Genomic DNA, 14,095 nt, shown 5'->3' with positions numbered 1-14,095 from the left:
TTTCATTTTATTCTGGATACACATTTATTTATTTATTATGTGTACATAAATTGTAATTTGCTTTTGTGGGCCCTCATACAAATAAGAATTTGGTTCAAAGAATTAAGCAATAAAAGCTTTTCTTAAAATAGTATAATGTATATCCTCAACAGTATTATATGTACCCAAATGTACAATTAAATATTTCTTTATTTTTCAACACGACAACTTTGCTCTACTGCCAAAAGAATTAAAATATGACTATAATGTATTGCCTACATGCTAACAAAACATAGCTTAGGCTTCTGACATAAATTTCACTATAGCAGAACAGAAAACACACATTGTTGTTTATGTGACATTTATTTACAAATACATCAGAGTTGTGATGGTTGGACTTACAAGAATATTATGAATAAGACATTTCACAGTAGACCACTGTTCTTGTAGTAAAACTTGAAGACACCATATCTCGCTATTCCACAAGAAAGTCATCTTTATGCGCAGGTATGTGGTACAAAATGATGATCAGTAGCCACCTTTCAATGTATGTCTTTTAGAGCAGGGAGTCTCCAAAGTCTTCAGTGCAGCTATTTTCGTTTAAGCAAGGAGGATGCATCTTAAAAGGAAATCGAATCTGCCAAGAAAGAAAATAATTCAGAAGGATTTGCGTGTGACCTATAAAAGTATGGGACCAAACTCAGCATTTGTCTAAACTGAAAATGAGAAACTACGTAAAACAATTTCCAAGATTGCAGGCTTATTGTTTTGAACCACCTCACCTCCTGAATCCATGGTTTGTTAGCTCAGCACCTCAAGGCACAGAGCTACATCAGTCAGTGGAGAATTCAGAGAAACTGGTTGTTGTACATTGTTTTCAAATAAAATAAAATGTATCACAACAAAATATGGAACTCTGATATTGCGTGTTTTTCCTTTAACTGTGCATGTTTCATCATTTGATAGTGCACGAAGGCACACACATCTTAAGATTTAATTGTGCAGATAATTTGTGGTTCCCACTGTTATAGTGTTACAAGTGAGTTGGTCCAAAGGGGCATGTTGATGCAGGATGCTGTTGGTTCAAACAAATTCAGACAGCCCACTGAAAAAATCTTGAAACAAACAAACTATAGTGTGCACTGTTGTCACATCCCCCTTGTACAGGATGGATTTCATAATTGAACACTGTCCTGTTAACCAGATTGGGTGATATTTTGCCATTTGGACTACCAATGATACAATTTTGAGCAAATTTTTTAAAGAAAGCAACCATTGCTGTATGGGCAATGTTTTTGTTGATCAATACATGTTTTGGGTGACACAGGCAAATACAAGTGTATTTTTATTCACTAACTGTAATTTAATGATAATTGTAATGATATTCACCACTCTGCAGTCTTGCAAAATATTGATGTATTTCAAAGTTCTACCAGTCTCCAAATAATGACTTCAGTGCTAACATTAAACACCTGGAGATAGGTAATTAGGTTATTATAGTTATTTATTTATTTATTTAGTCCTTCATATCCTACATGTATAGAAGATATACAAGGATATTGGACATTGTTAGGTATTTAGAAGATAAAAAAGCAGTTTGTATTGCATTCCTAAGCTCTAGATATTGAAGTAATTTAGTAAAGTATCATACATACAACAAACATTAGAGGTGACATACAAAGTATAATATTCATAATGCATCTTTATTTATGTTGCTTTGCTTCTAGGTACTCTTGCCAGACTGTAAAAGCAATGGTAATTAAATGTGCCTTTAGTTCAGCCTTAAAACTAATGAGTTTACCTACTGATTTCATATGGTTAGGCAGATTATTGCAAATCTTTATCCCAGTATGTAGTGTGCCTTTTTGGCACGATGATGTTCTCACCTGTTTCATATGAAGGTCAGATTTTTGCCTTGTATTGTATGCATGTATATCTTCATTTTTAATAAGATATCTGGGTGTCTATGAATATATTGTTTGATGAAAACTGATGTTTCATTGATAAAAATGCAAGGAAGAGGAGCCAGAGTCTCAGAAATTTTGTGCTGTCAACACCTTCAAGAACACTGTCACTAAGTTCTATTTGTATGTTTGGGTGGTGTCTTCCTTTTAGATTATAGAAGTTCACTGCTACTGTCATTTCTTTGTTTATAATTAGCTTGTTATAGCTGAACCACTGTTCTACACTTTTCACTGTTTGGATAGTGGTGTCTTTTAGTATTTCTTCTGTTTCACCACTAATAAGGAAGCTTGTATTGTCTGCAAATTGGACGGTAGTTTGGCAATACTTGTTGTACATAAGATCATTGACAAAGAGGTGTACTTGTATTTAATTCAACTGCAAATAAGAACTGAACTGATAAACAAAACAACTGACCTGAAGTAATGATAACAGGGTACAATAGTTGGTCTTGTCTAAAGTAGGGAGAGGAAATAGCCTATAATCTTGTTGATATATTAATAGCTTAAATCTATTGATGGCCTTGTTGACTATCAATAGTGAATGTCAGTTTTTCATTGTATGATTGAAAATCAGAAAGTAAGGGCTGTACAGTCCAGAACTGGCATGCCGCTCATGCAAAATTGCTGTGGGCATTGAGGCAATCATCCCACCAACACACCATGTTGAAGATACCCATTTGGTAAAACTCTGTGTCCTGCTGCATGAAGAAGTCCTCAACATGTCCTTGTCTGACAGGAATCATTGATCCTTAAAGACTTTTTTAAGGAATCAGAGGCCTCAGGATTATAGGGCTTGTGCTCAAGTGTCTCCACTTGAGTCGGTGTAACATATGCGACACTTGCGATACGGAGACATGCGTTGTTATGAAGCAGCAGCAGCAGCCCTTGTCACACCACACCACAGTGGCAGTTTTGGACAGATGTGCTGCCTCATACTCATTCTTTGTTCTGTGATGCATATCTACCAGTGTTTGCCCTTTGGCAGCTAAGAAAAGAATAACAACACGTTGGTCCTGTTTGGACCATTTGGTAATAACGTGACCAGAGTTCATGTTTCCGCATTTAGTGCACACGTGTCAAAAATACACAAATGCCACACTAATTGCTCGCCAACATGTTGGTACTTATAAACTCACATCAGAGTTGCGTTATGTTTCATGTATGCAGCAGTGCCCTCAAATGGAAACTTTCAATCACCCCTCACATCTTTCAGTTTTACTACACAGCAACTAGGTAGTGTGTAATTTCATTTAGGTGATAGGGGACCTCCAACCTGGTTATGTCCTTGCTTTATATCTTTTACATACTGAGACAGAGAAACACCCAGTGGCAGTAGAACTTCATTATATAAACCAGCGAAAAATGAATAGTCAATGAACTGATACAATTTCAATTAAATTAGTGATTAGTCCTAAAGTAAACAATTCTTGAAACATTTTCATTCATGTTTATATTTTCCAACTTTTTCAGGTTCCAGCAAGTGCAGTCACAATGTATGTGCCAACAGAGGAGTATGCGTGCAGCAGTGGAACTTTTATGCATGTGACTGTGATATGACATCCTATACAGGACCCACATGTTCAGATGGTATGAAACTTGTCATGCTTTATTCCTATCTTCATTTGAAATAATAATATCACTTAATCACATTTTACCCTTCTAACAAAACAATATAATACTGTCACAATGCACTGTAAGATAACAGATAGAAATCATAAAACTGATGTTGTTCTATCTCACACACAAGTGACTACTGAAAGATATTGTTTTTCCAGGGCCAAAAATTACATAAAAATAAAATGAAAGAGAAAATAGTCATGAGGTTCTCACCTTCTCTTCACTCCCTCCCTTTTCACTGCCTCTGTTTGTTTGCACATACTCAGATTCCATACATTGCATAAAAATATAGTTATGGGATCACTACAGTGCTGGTCTTGGTGATCTCAATTTTTATTTCATGTCACTTATTTAGATCTTAAGTGCACACACATTTTGCAAGAAAAGAGGTTTTGAGTAAGTTGCCATAGGATAGAGTCATACTTTCCCATTGCATCAGATGCCTAACATTCTTCTATATTTTTCTAGCCCTATTACAAATAAATCTATACTAAAAACAATTGCTGAAAAACAGAGAAGTACTTGATACCCATTTGATATTCACTGCTTTCTATTAAGTCATCATCTCATTCTTTTCTTATCTTTTGGAATCCAGCAAAGGACTTCTTCAGTCCATCCATTCATCCCAGTGGTGGCCCTAGTATGTGTCAGATGAGTAGACCATGTCTGGACCAGATCATTAAATTGGTGGGCCTAACATTGAGTTCACATAATAAATATGGAGGACAAAATAAAGTTTAAAACATTGATCTATTGCCCTTATGTAATTCCATCAATAAATTCATTATAACAGACATAAAATACCTTATTCTGTTTGTTCTGGAGATTAAATTTAGATCTGTATACGGTGTATTTATAGTCACTGTATACTTGTAGTTATTGTGTGCATTTATGTATCTGCATCAACAAGATAAAATTACATTGACTGGCTCTATGTATTTGCAGTGTTGTTTGCCTTTTTTTTTAGCCAAGATTATCATCTGGTTTGCCATGCCCCTTCGAAAATCCTATCTTGTTGCCTTTTACTAACTTGAGAAATAGTGAACAATGTTGATTTCTGTGTACAGTGCAATAACAAGCAAAGTTTTAGTAAAAACCAGTGGAAGAATAAAACTCCCATGTATAAAACAGCTTCAAACATCTGAATATTTGACTTTAAGCATATAAAAGAGATAAAGTTTAGGTAAGATTTTTTTATGCTTAAAATTTATTGTAAATCAGTAAATGCCCTCATTATGAAATACTGGATGAATATAATCTGCATAATTGTGAGGAGATGGTGAGGATACCCATATTTTGAAATAATTACCTCCAAGAGTGTCAGCAATGGACATCACTCATTATTCTGATAACCGTTTTCTGTACAGTGAACTTTTTTGTGAGAGATTGATTCCTCAGAATATAACAGCATTCAACATTAATGAACGAAAGTAGTGAAAGTAGGAAGCTTTAATAGTATCTACTTCAGCCACAGAAGCAATAATTTGTAGTACAAACAAAAAAGGTGAAGAATATGGGTTGTCCAGTTACATTTATCATCTATACAGTGTGAATCACCTAAAACTTGCATTGCAGATATTGCAGAAACATGAAGTGCTATTGATGTGTGGTTCTGACAGAATGGATTGGTAGTCAGGGGCTCATTTACTTCTGGTACGATGGACATGGAGGAATTATGGGCAAATTTTAAACACATTGTAAATCACGTATTGGAGAAGTATGTGCCGAAAAAGTGGGTTATGGATGGAAAAGACCCAACGTGGTTTAACAGCACAATTCGGAGAATGCTCAGGAAGCAAAGACAGCTGCACTCGCGGTACGAGATAGATCGGGAGAATGAGGACAGGCAAAAGTTAGTAGAGATTCATGCTGCTGTAAAAAGAGTGATGTGCGAAGCATACAACCACTACCACTGTCATACCTTAGCAAAAGATCTTGCTGAAAACCCAAGGAAATTCTGGTTCTACATAAAACTGGTAAGCAGGTCAAAGGCTTCCAACCAGTCACTCACTGATCAGTCTGGCCAGGCAATGGAAGAGCAAAACAAAAGCTGAAATTTTAAATTTAGCATTTGAGAAATCTTTCATGCAGGAGGATCGTACAAACATACCGCCGTTTTGTCTTGTACAGATTCCAGTATGGAGGACATAGTGATAGACATCTCTGGGATTCTTAAGCAGCTGTATGGGTTGAAAATAAATAAATTGCCAGGTCCTGATGGGATTCCAATTTGGTTTTACAGAGAGTACTCTACTGCATTGTCTCCTTACTTAGCTTGCATTTATCATGAATCTCTTGCCCAACATAAAGTCCCGAGTAACTGGAAAAAAGCACAGGTGATGCCTGTATATAAGAACGGTAGAAGGATGGATCCTCAAAATTACAGACCAATATCCTTAACATCAGTTTGTTGCAGGATTCTCGAACATATTCTCAGTTCGAATCTAATGAATTTCCTTGAGACAGAGAAGTTGCTGTCCATGCATCAGCAAGGCTTTAGAAAGCATCGCGCCTGTGAAATGTAACTTGCTCTTTTTTCACATGATATCTTGCGAACCATGGATGAAGGGTATCAGGTGGATGCCATATTCCTTGACTTCCGGAAAGTGTTTGACTCAGTGCCCCACTGCAGGCTCCTAACTTAGGTACGAGCATATGAGATTGGTTCCCAAATATGTGAGTGGCTCGAAGACTTCTTAAGTAATAGAACCCAGGATGTTGTCCTCGATGGTGAGTGTTCATCGGAGGTGAGGGTATCATCTGGAGTGCCCCAGGGAAGTGTGGTAGGTCCGCTGTTGTTTTCTATCTACATAAATGATCTTTCGGATAGGGTGGATAGCAATGTGCGGCTGTTTGCTGATGATGCTGTGGTGTACGGGAAGGTGTCATCGTTGAGTGACTGTAGGAGGATACAAGATGACTTGGACAGGATTTGTGATTGATCTAAAGAATGGCAGCTAACTCTAAATATAAATAAATGTAAATTAATGCAGATGAATAGGAAAAAGAATCCCGTAATGTCTGAATACTCCATTAGTAGTGTAGTGCTAACATAGTCACATTGACTAAATATTTGTGCGTAACATTGCAGAGCGATATGAAATGGGACAAGCATGTAATGGCAGTTGTGGGGAAGGCAGATAGTCATCTTCGGTTCATTGGTAGAATTTTGGGAAAATGTGGTTCATCTGTAAAGGAGATCGCTTATAAAACACTAATACAACCTATTCTTGAGTACTGCTTGAGCATTTGGGATCCCTATCAGGTCGGATTGAGGGAGGACATAGAAGCAATTCAGAGGCAGGCTGCTAGATTTGTTACTGGTAGGTTTGATCATCATGTGAGTGTTACGGAAATGCTTCAGGAACTCTGGTGGGAGTCTCTGGAGGAAAGGAGGCATTCTTTTCGTGAATCGCTACTGAGGAAATTTAGAGAACCATCATTTGAGGCTGACTGCAATACAATTTTACTGCCGCCAACTTATATTTGACGGAAAGACCACAAAGATAAGATAAGAGAGATTAAGACTCATACAGAGGCATATAGGCAGTCATTTTCCCTTTTGGGAGTGGAACAGGTAGAGAGGATGATAGTTGTGGTACGAGGTACCCTCCGCCATGCACCGTATGGTGGATTGCAGAGTATGTATGTAGATGTAGATGTAAATATTGTTAACCAATCAACAGATTGTAATAATACTTAGAAATTGTATTTTTGTGCAAACATACACTTTTTTTAAATGGAGCAGTGCCTATTAACATTAAGAAACCTTAAGTAGGATAAACTAGAGTGTCAGTGGCATTTGTTGCAGGATTCTAGTTCAAGTCATTTATGAGATATCATATTTTGAAAAGTTCCTACCCCAACACTTGTATAGCTGTACTGTAGCACACACTGAAGAACAAAACAAGTACATACACTTATCATATGGATTACTGTCAGTAACAAGACAATTGGCCATCACAGATTGTGATCAAAATTACCACTGGCAGCTGAAATACACACTTCCAGTCTGGTACAGAACAACTGCTGCACACTTCATAGCATTTCAATGGAGGCTGTAGTAATACTTCATTGCATATCATTGGGTGTAGTTGGAATGTCCTTGCAGATAGTGTCTTTCAGATTTTCCCACATAAAAAAGGCTACAGGCATCAAATCCCAGGAACAGGCCAGCTGAGGTACAGGTCTTCTGCGTCGAATTCAATGATCTGGAAATAATTTGAACCACAGCTTCCTCTTAGTCTACAAAGGAATGTTTTCTAGCATCTGTGGAAGATGGTCTGTTAGGAGTCTGCGATATTTTTGTGTGTTCAGTGTTCCATCTGCTAAAATGGGCCTATGAACTGATGGTTCACTATCCCATACCACACATTAACACTCCATGGATGCTGACGTTCCATCTGATCGAGCCAACAGGATTGTCAATGGACCAGTGGTGCATGTTTCAGTGGTTTACCTGATGGTGATTGGTAAATGTGGCTTCATAAACATGATGCATCTGGAGTACCCTGTCTTAATGACCATGTACAGGAGTTAACACAATTCTCATAATCATTTCCATGCAAAACTTGATGAAGAGAGGTGTGGTAGGAATGGAACCTATGTTGATGCTGGATGCGTAGGGCACTTATCTGACTCATGCCACTTCCAAGTGCAATTGCGCATGAGCTAACATGTGGATCAACTCCAACAGCAGCAAGAACATAAATTTCCCTCTCTCCTGTCACCACTTCTTTCCTTCCATTACATTGTCTATGCATGATGCTACAACTTTCACGTAACTGATTGAAGAATTTGATAAATAATTCACAAGACGGTTGATGTCTATTGGGATATCTTGTCGCATACACCAAACGAGAAAAACTGTAATCTTCCTATAGTCTCCATGCACCATGAGTATATCAGCTTTTTCTGCATTGGTAAATCCCATCATCCACTCACAACCTACTGCTTGGACTGTCACACATTGATGGACTAACATGTCACAATGCACTTGAGGAACACACAAGCACATTGTAAGCAAACATAACAAAACTTTACCTAGCTACTATGCAGGTTGAATGACACAAACAAGTGTCAGCATGGAAACTTTGCAGAATATAATATATAGTACATGACTCACACTTGGCTAAGCAACAAACACTGTTATAATTTACCCTACTTTTAGTTTGTTAATGTCAATAGGTACCATAACATTTAAAAAAAAGTGTAATTTCACTCAAAAAATACATTTTCTAAGTAATATTACAATCAGTTTATTGGCTAACAGTATGAGCCCCTGACTGTCAATCCATTCTGCAAAAACTGCACATCAGTAGCAATTTCCATTTGCATCATATTTGCAGTGAAAGTTTTAGGTGACTCACCCTGTATATGCAGCCAGGAATTTTGTATCCTCAATTTTTTGAATTGGTTGATCCCTACACTTAACATTATTTCTTCAAGATTTCTTTGTGGTGTATGGGACTTCATGTAATAAGTTTTATCTGCATTTAGTGAGAGACCACTTGAAGAAAACAAATTTAAAATTTCAGTGAAAACTTTGTTTGTAGTTTGTTCAAGATTGTTGCTGGACAATTCATCAGTGATAATGGTAGTATCATGCTTCAGGAACTCTTGTGGAATTTCAGTGAAAACTTTGTTTATAGTTTGTTCAAGATTGTTGCTGGACAGTTCATCAGTGAGAATGGTAGTATCATCTGTAAAGAGGGTAAATTTACTCTTTGTATAGGTACAAAGAGGAAGAGCACTAATGGAAATAAGAAATAGCAGCAAACTTAAAACAGAGCCTTTTGGCACACCACAATTTAAGGTCTCCCACTCAGATGAGGCAGGTTCTCTGGATGAACCAGTCTGCTTTCAGTCATTTAGGTATGACTGAAACCATGAACCAACAGTACCACCTAAACCATAATATTCTGCTTTCTTCAAAAGAATTTGATGATTTACACAATCACAAACTTTCGAAAAATCGCAGAAAATACCTACATGAGACATTTTTTGTTAGCAGCTTCTGGTACTTAATTTTTAAAAGAAAATATTGCTTGTTCAGTAAGAAAAGCTGCCCAAAACTAAAACTGACTACTGTTGAAGATATTGTGAAAATTGAGGTGATCAACAGTCAATGTGTGTATGAGTTTTTAAGAATCTTGGAAAGGTAGTTGAAGTGGAAATTTGGTGATAGTTTGTGACATTATGTTTATCGTCTACTTTAAAGAGAGATATCACTACAGCTAGTTTTAGTCTATCAGGGACAATTCCTTCTTAGAGAGATGTACTGAATATGTTGCCTAAGACTGGACTTATATATTTATAACAATATTTCGGTACATAAAAAATCTAATCACTAGACGGTGGCAGGAGAATACACACACAAATAAGTTTAACTTGTACAATCTTTTGGATACAGTGGCTCCTTCTTCTGGAAGAAGAGTTGAAGAGGAAGGAAGAGGGGTGAAGAAAAAGGACTAGAGAAGTTTAGGAACAGGGGTACAAGTCAGAAAACTCACCCAGAACCTCACATCAGGGGAGACTTATCAGATGTGATGAGAAGGAAATAAGAAATGCTGGAGACTGCACCTGACAAGATTTGAAAATCTGAGAGCTTAACGTTGGAAGACTAGGCAGCATGCAAGACAGAGATTAATACTAAAACATCATGCATTAGTTAATAAGAGTGTAAAGCTAAGTGCATTGTATGTAACAGAGGTGGGAGGGCATGGAGGGTGTTGGTATAGAGGGATATGGCATCAGTGGTGACAAGCAATGTGTGTGGTGAGAGTTGGATGGGTATGGAATCAAATGATCAGGAAATAGTTGGTATCCTTAACATAGGAGGAAAGTCTTTGTATTATGGCTTGTATGCAGATATATGTTCGTTGGGTGCTTGGAAGCCAGCAACTGTAGGATAGCCAGGATGATTAGGTTTGTGTATCTTAGGAAGAAGATAAAAAGTGAGGATGCACAGTTTTGGTGGGGTAAGAAGCTCTATTGATTGGGGCAAAAGTTCATGTGAAGGGCCTGAGGTTTTTAGGAGGAACTGCAGGTCGGTTTGAATCACAGAGATGGTATCTTGATGGCAGATGCTGTACATATAGGTGTCAGACAGGTGGCGTAGACCTTCAGTAACATACTACTATCAGTCAAGTATCACAATGATAGATCCTTTCACTGCTAGGAGGGTAGTGATGGCTCCGTCAGCAGGGACCTGAGGAAGGGTTGTGAAGCAATGCTGGATGTGAGGAATTCTTGGAAGGCTTTTAAGGGATGATTTTGAGGTAGTGGTGGTGGATCAAGTTGGGATTGTGGTCAGAACTGTTCAAGGCAGGGTTCAATGTCAGGTTGCTGTTGGAAAGGTTTCAAGATTGGGCTGAAAAGTGATATTTCCAGTTGATGTTACATGTAAAGGAAGGTAGGTTCTTCACCAAAACAGCATGATTAAATGCAGTTTTAGGGCTGAAAATGAGACACTAGAACAATATAGATAATTCAGGAAGGGAGACTGATCCACAGCCCGTGGTTGTGCGGTAGCGTTCTCGCTTCCCGCGCCCGGGTTCCCGGGTTCGATTCCCGGCGGGATCAGGGATTTTCTCTGCCTCGTGATGACTGGGTGTTGTGTGATGTCCTTAGGTTTGTTAGGTTTCAGTAGTTCTAAGTTCTAGGGGACTGATGACCATAGATGTTAAGTCCCATAGTGCTCAGAGCCATTTGAACCAAGGGAGACTGCTTCAGACGGAAGTTTGAGAAAACTGTACTGTAGTGACTGGTTCTTGTAATTTTGAGTTATCACTTGTCTGGGAGGCAGTGATGAAGGCTGTGGGATGTTACAAGAGGTTGAGCTAGCTCAGTTTGTTGGAGAGGAGTGATGACTGATGGTGAGGCTGTTTGGGGAGCTGCAGAGGGACAGGAGGGAGAACAACATTGTTGAGATAGTTTAGGAGAAGGTGGGAAAGTGACATTACTTTATTTGCCAAGTAAAGTAGTTTTCATTTTTTCCTGTGAGCTCCTCTTTTGTCTGCCCAATTTTTAAAATTTTGTCTCTTTTCACAACTTTCCCTATTGGTTTTTTCAATCATTTTTTTGAATCATATAGACCACTCTTTTAGCAAGATATTCTCAACCACCCCCCTCTTGTTAACCATTGTCTGTTCTCATGATTTTTGTGCAAATTTTTCTGATATTTATGAATTTTTTCCCTACTTTTCTTCCATTTTTCTATCTTTTTCCACCCTCTTCTCTCATTTTTGCCACTCCCAACATTCCAACCTGTACTCTCTTGCTGTGATGAATCCCATCACATGTTACATCTGTTCTCTTCAGAAACATGCTTTTGCACTGTCAAAATTAAAGTCCCACATTCCTTTCTTGAAACCTGCTTGTCCCTTGGAGTTAATAACAGAGGCCTAACACTGAAAGTTTCTGTTTCTGGATGCAATCCTACTCTACACCAGGCTCTTTTACAGTTTCAAATATGGTAATCTCTTCCACTTAGCTGAATAATATGTGACCAATATGCCTCATCTGCCAGTATGCACTCCACCAGACTTCTCTCCTTCTTCAAAATCCTGCAGTTATCTGCCCCTCATGTCTCCTTGGATGGTATCATACACAAAGCCAAATTCAGACAGCAACAACATGCTAGATTTCACCTAAGAAAGCCATCCCACCTTCTCCTAAGCTACCTCAACAGTGGTGTTTCCCTTCCTGTCACTCTGCAGCTTCCCAAACAGTCACACCATCAATCATCACTCCTCTCCAACAAACTGAGCTAGAATAAACCTTTTGTAACATACCCCAGCCTTCACCTTTGCCTCCCAGAACAGTAATAACCAATAATAATAAGAACCAGTCACTACAATACAGTGTTCTCAACCTCTCTAACCTTGTCTAAAGCACTCTCCCCTCTTGAATTATTTATATTATCCAAGTTATTCAAGAGTCTCACTTTCAGCTCTAAACTTGCATTTAATCATGCTATGTTGGTGAAGAACCTATTTTCCTTTACACATAATGTCAACTGGAAATATCACTTTGCAGCCCAATCCCAAAATATTTCCAACAGCAAACCTGACATTGAACCCTGTCTTGAACAGTTCCAACCATGATCCCAACTTCATCCACCACCACTACCTCAAAATCATCCCTTACAAGCCTTCCAAGAATTCCTCATACCCAGCATTGCTTTACAACTCTTCCTCAGATCCCTACAACATGACCCTAACCTGTCTTTGCAGAACTCCTGGAACTACATCCCCTGAAAGCAAATGACTCCATCATTATCCTCCCAACAGATAAAGGATCTACCAATGTGGCACTTTACTGACAGAAGTGTTAGTGAAGGTCTACTCCAGCTGTCTGACACCTATGCATACAGCATCTGCATTCAAAATCCCATCCCTATGATTCAAAATGACCTGCAGTCCCTCCTAAACACCTCAGGCCCTTCACAAGAACTTTTACCCCATTTAACAGAACTTCTTACCCCACCAAAACCATGCCTCCTCACTTTTTACCTTCTTCCGAAGATCCACAAACCCAATCATCTGGGCTCTCATACAGTTGCTGGCTTCCAAGCACCCAACGAACATGTATCTGCCTGAGTTGATTAACACCTGCAACCCATAACGCAAATACTCCCCTGCTATATTACAGATACCAACCATTTCCTAATCATCTGAATCCATGTCCATTCCACTCCCACCACACACATTGCTTGTCACCATTGATGCCATCTCCCTCTAGACGAACATCCCCCAAGTACACGGTCAGTCTCCTGTTTAACATTTCCTCAATCAACACCCAGCTGATTCAAAACCTATGACATCTTTCTTGCTCACCTTAATCAACTTTACACTTACCATCAATTACTTCACCTTTGAGGGGCAGACATACAAACAGATCAGTGGTATGGCCATGGAAACCAGAATTGCTCCTTCCTCTGCCAGCCTTTTAATGGGTTACTTTGAAGGGACTTTCCTGGGATCCATACAGCTGCACATGTGGTTTGATTTAGAAACATTGATGACATCTTTGTGAATGTACTTGTGGTAAGGTTTACCTGTTAAAATTTCTGGAATCTCTAAACATCTTCTGCCAATTAAATTTCAGATGGTCCTATTTCAAATACCATGCCACTTTCCTTGATGTTGATCTCAGCCTCACTGAAGGCCACCTACACACTTCTGTCCATATTAAACCTACTAACAAACAACAAATAACTTTGGAGCATACCACTTGGCACTCAGTATTGACCTGGTCTTGAATGTATTAATCAGCTACTTTGACAAAGCCATGATTACCTAAAATCATGCCCTGAAATGAGAGCCAATCTGTCTGAGATTTTGCCCACCATACCTAGAATAGCTTTCTTTTGCCCTCCCGATCTCCACAATATCCTTGTTAGATCCTATGCTCCTTCTGCATCCATCTCCATGCCCTATGGCTCCTGCCCCTGTGACTGTCCCTGCTGCAACACTTGCCTATGTACCCTTCTACCATCATCTATTTCAGCCTTGTAACTGGCAAAACATATA

The 14,095-nt window shown here is 38.6% G+C and overlaps 1 protein-coding gene across 5 annotated transcripts in view; it reads left to right on the top strand.

The window, feature by feature from the left end:
• The window catches only part of LOC126260117 (neurexin-1a), a 2,420,624-nt gene that overhangs the window by 2,188,023 nt on the left and 218,506 nt on the right, over positions 1-14,095 (top strand). For all 5 annotated transcript variants that reach the window (XM_049957356.1, XM_049957358.1, XM_049957357.1 and 2 more), the window contains one exon: positions 3,414-3,530. In XM_049957356.1, the coding sequence (XP_049813313.1) occupies positions 3,414-3,530 (117 nt within the window). The remainder of the gene's footprint in view (positions 1-3,413; positions 3,531-14,095) is intronic.

This window comes from Schistocerca nitens, chromosome 5, assembly GCF_023898315.1.
Source record: "Schistocerca nitens isolate TAMUIC-IGC-003100 chromosome 5, iqSchNite1.1, whole genome shotgun sequence".
Classification (NCBI taxonomy): Eukaryota; Metazoa; Arthropoda; class Insecta; order Orthoptera; family Acrididae; genus Schistocerca; species Schistocerca nitens.
The sequence above is the reverse complement of the archived record's forward strand: the minus strand, read 5'-3'. Positions and strand labels throughout refer to the sequence as shown.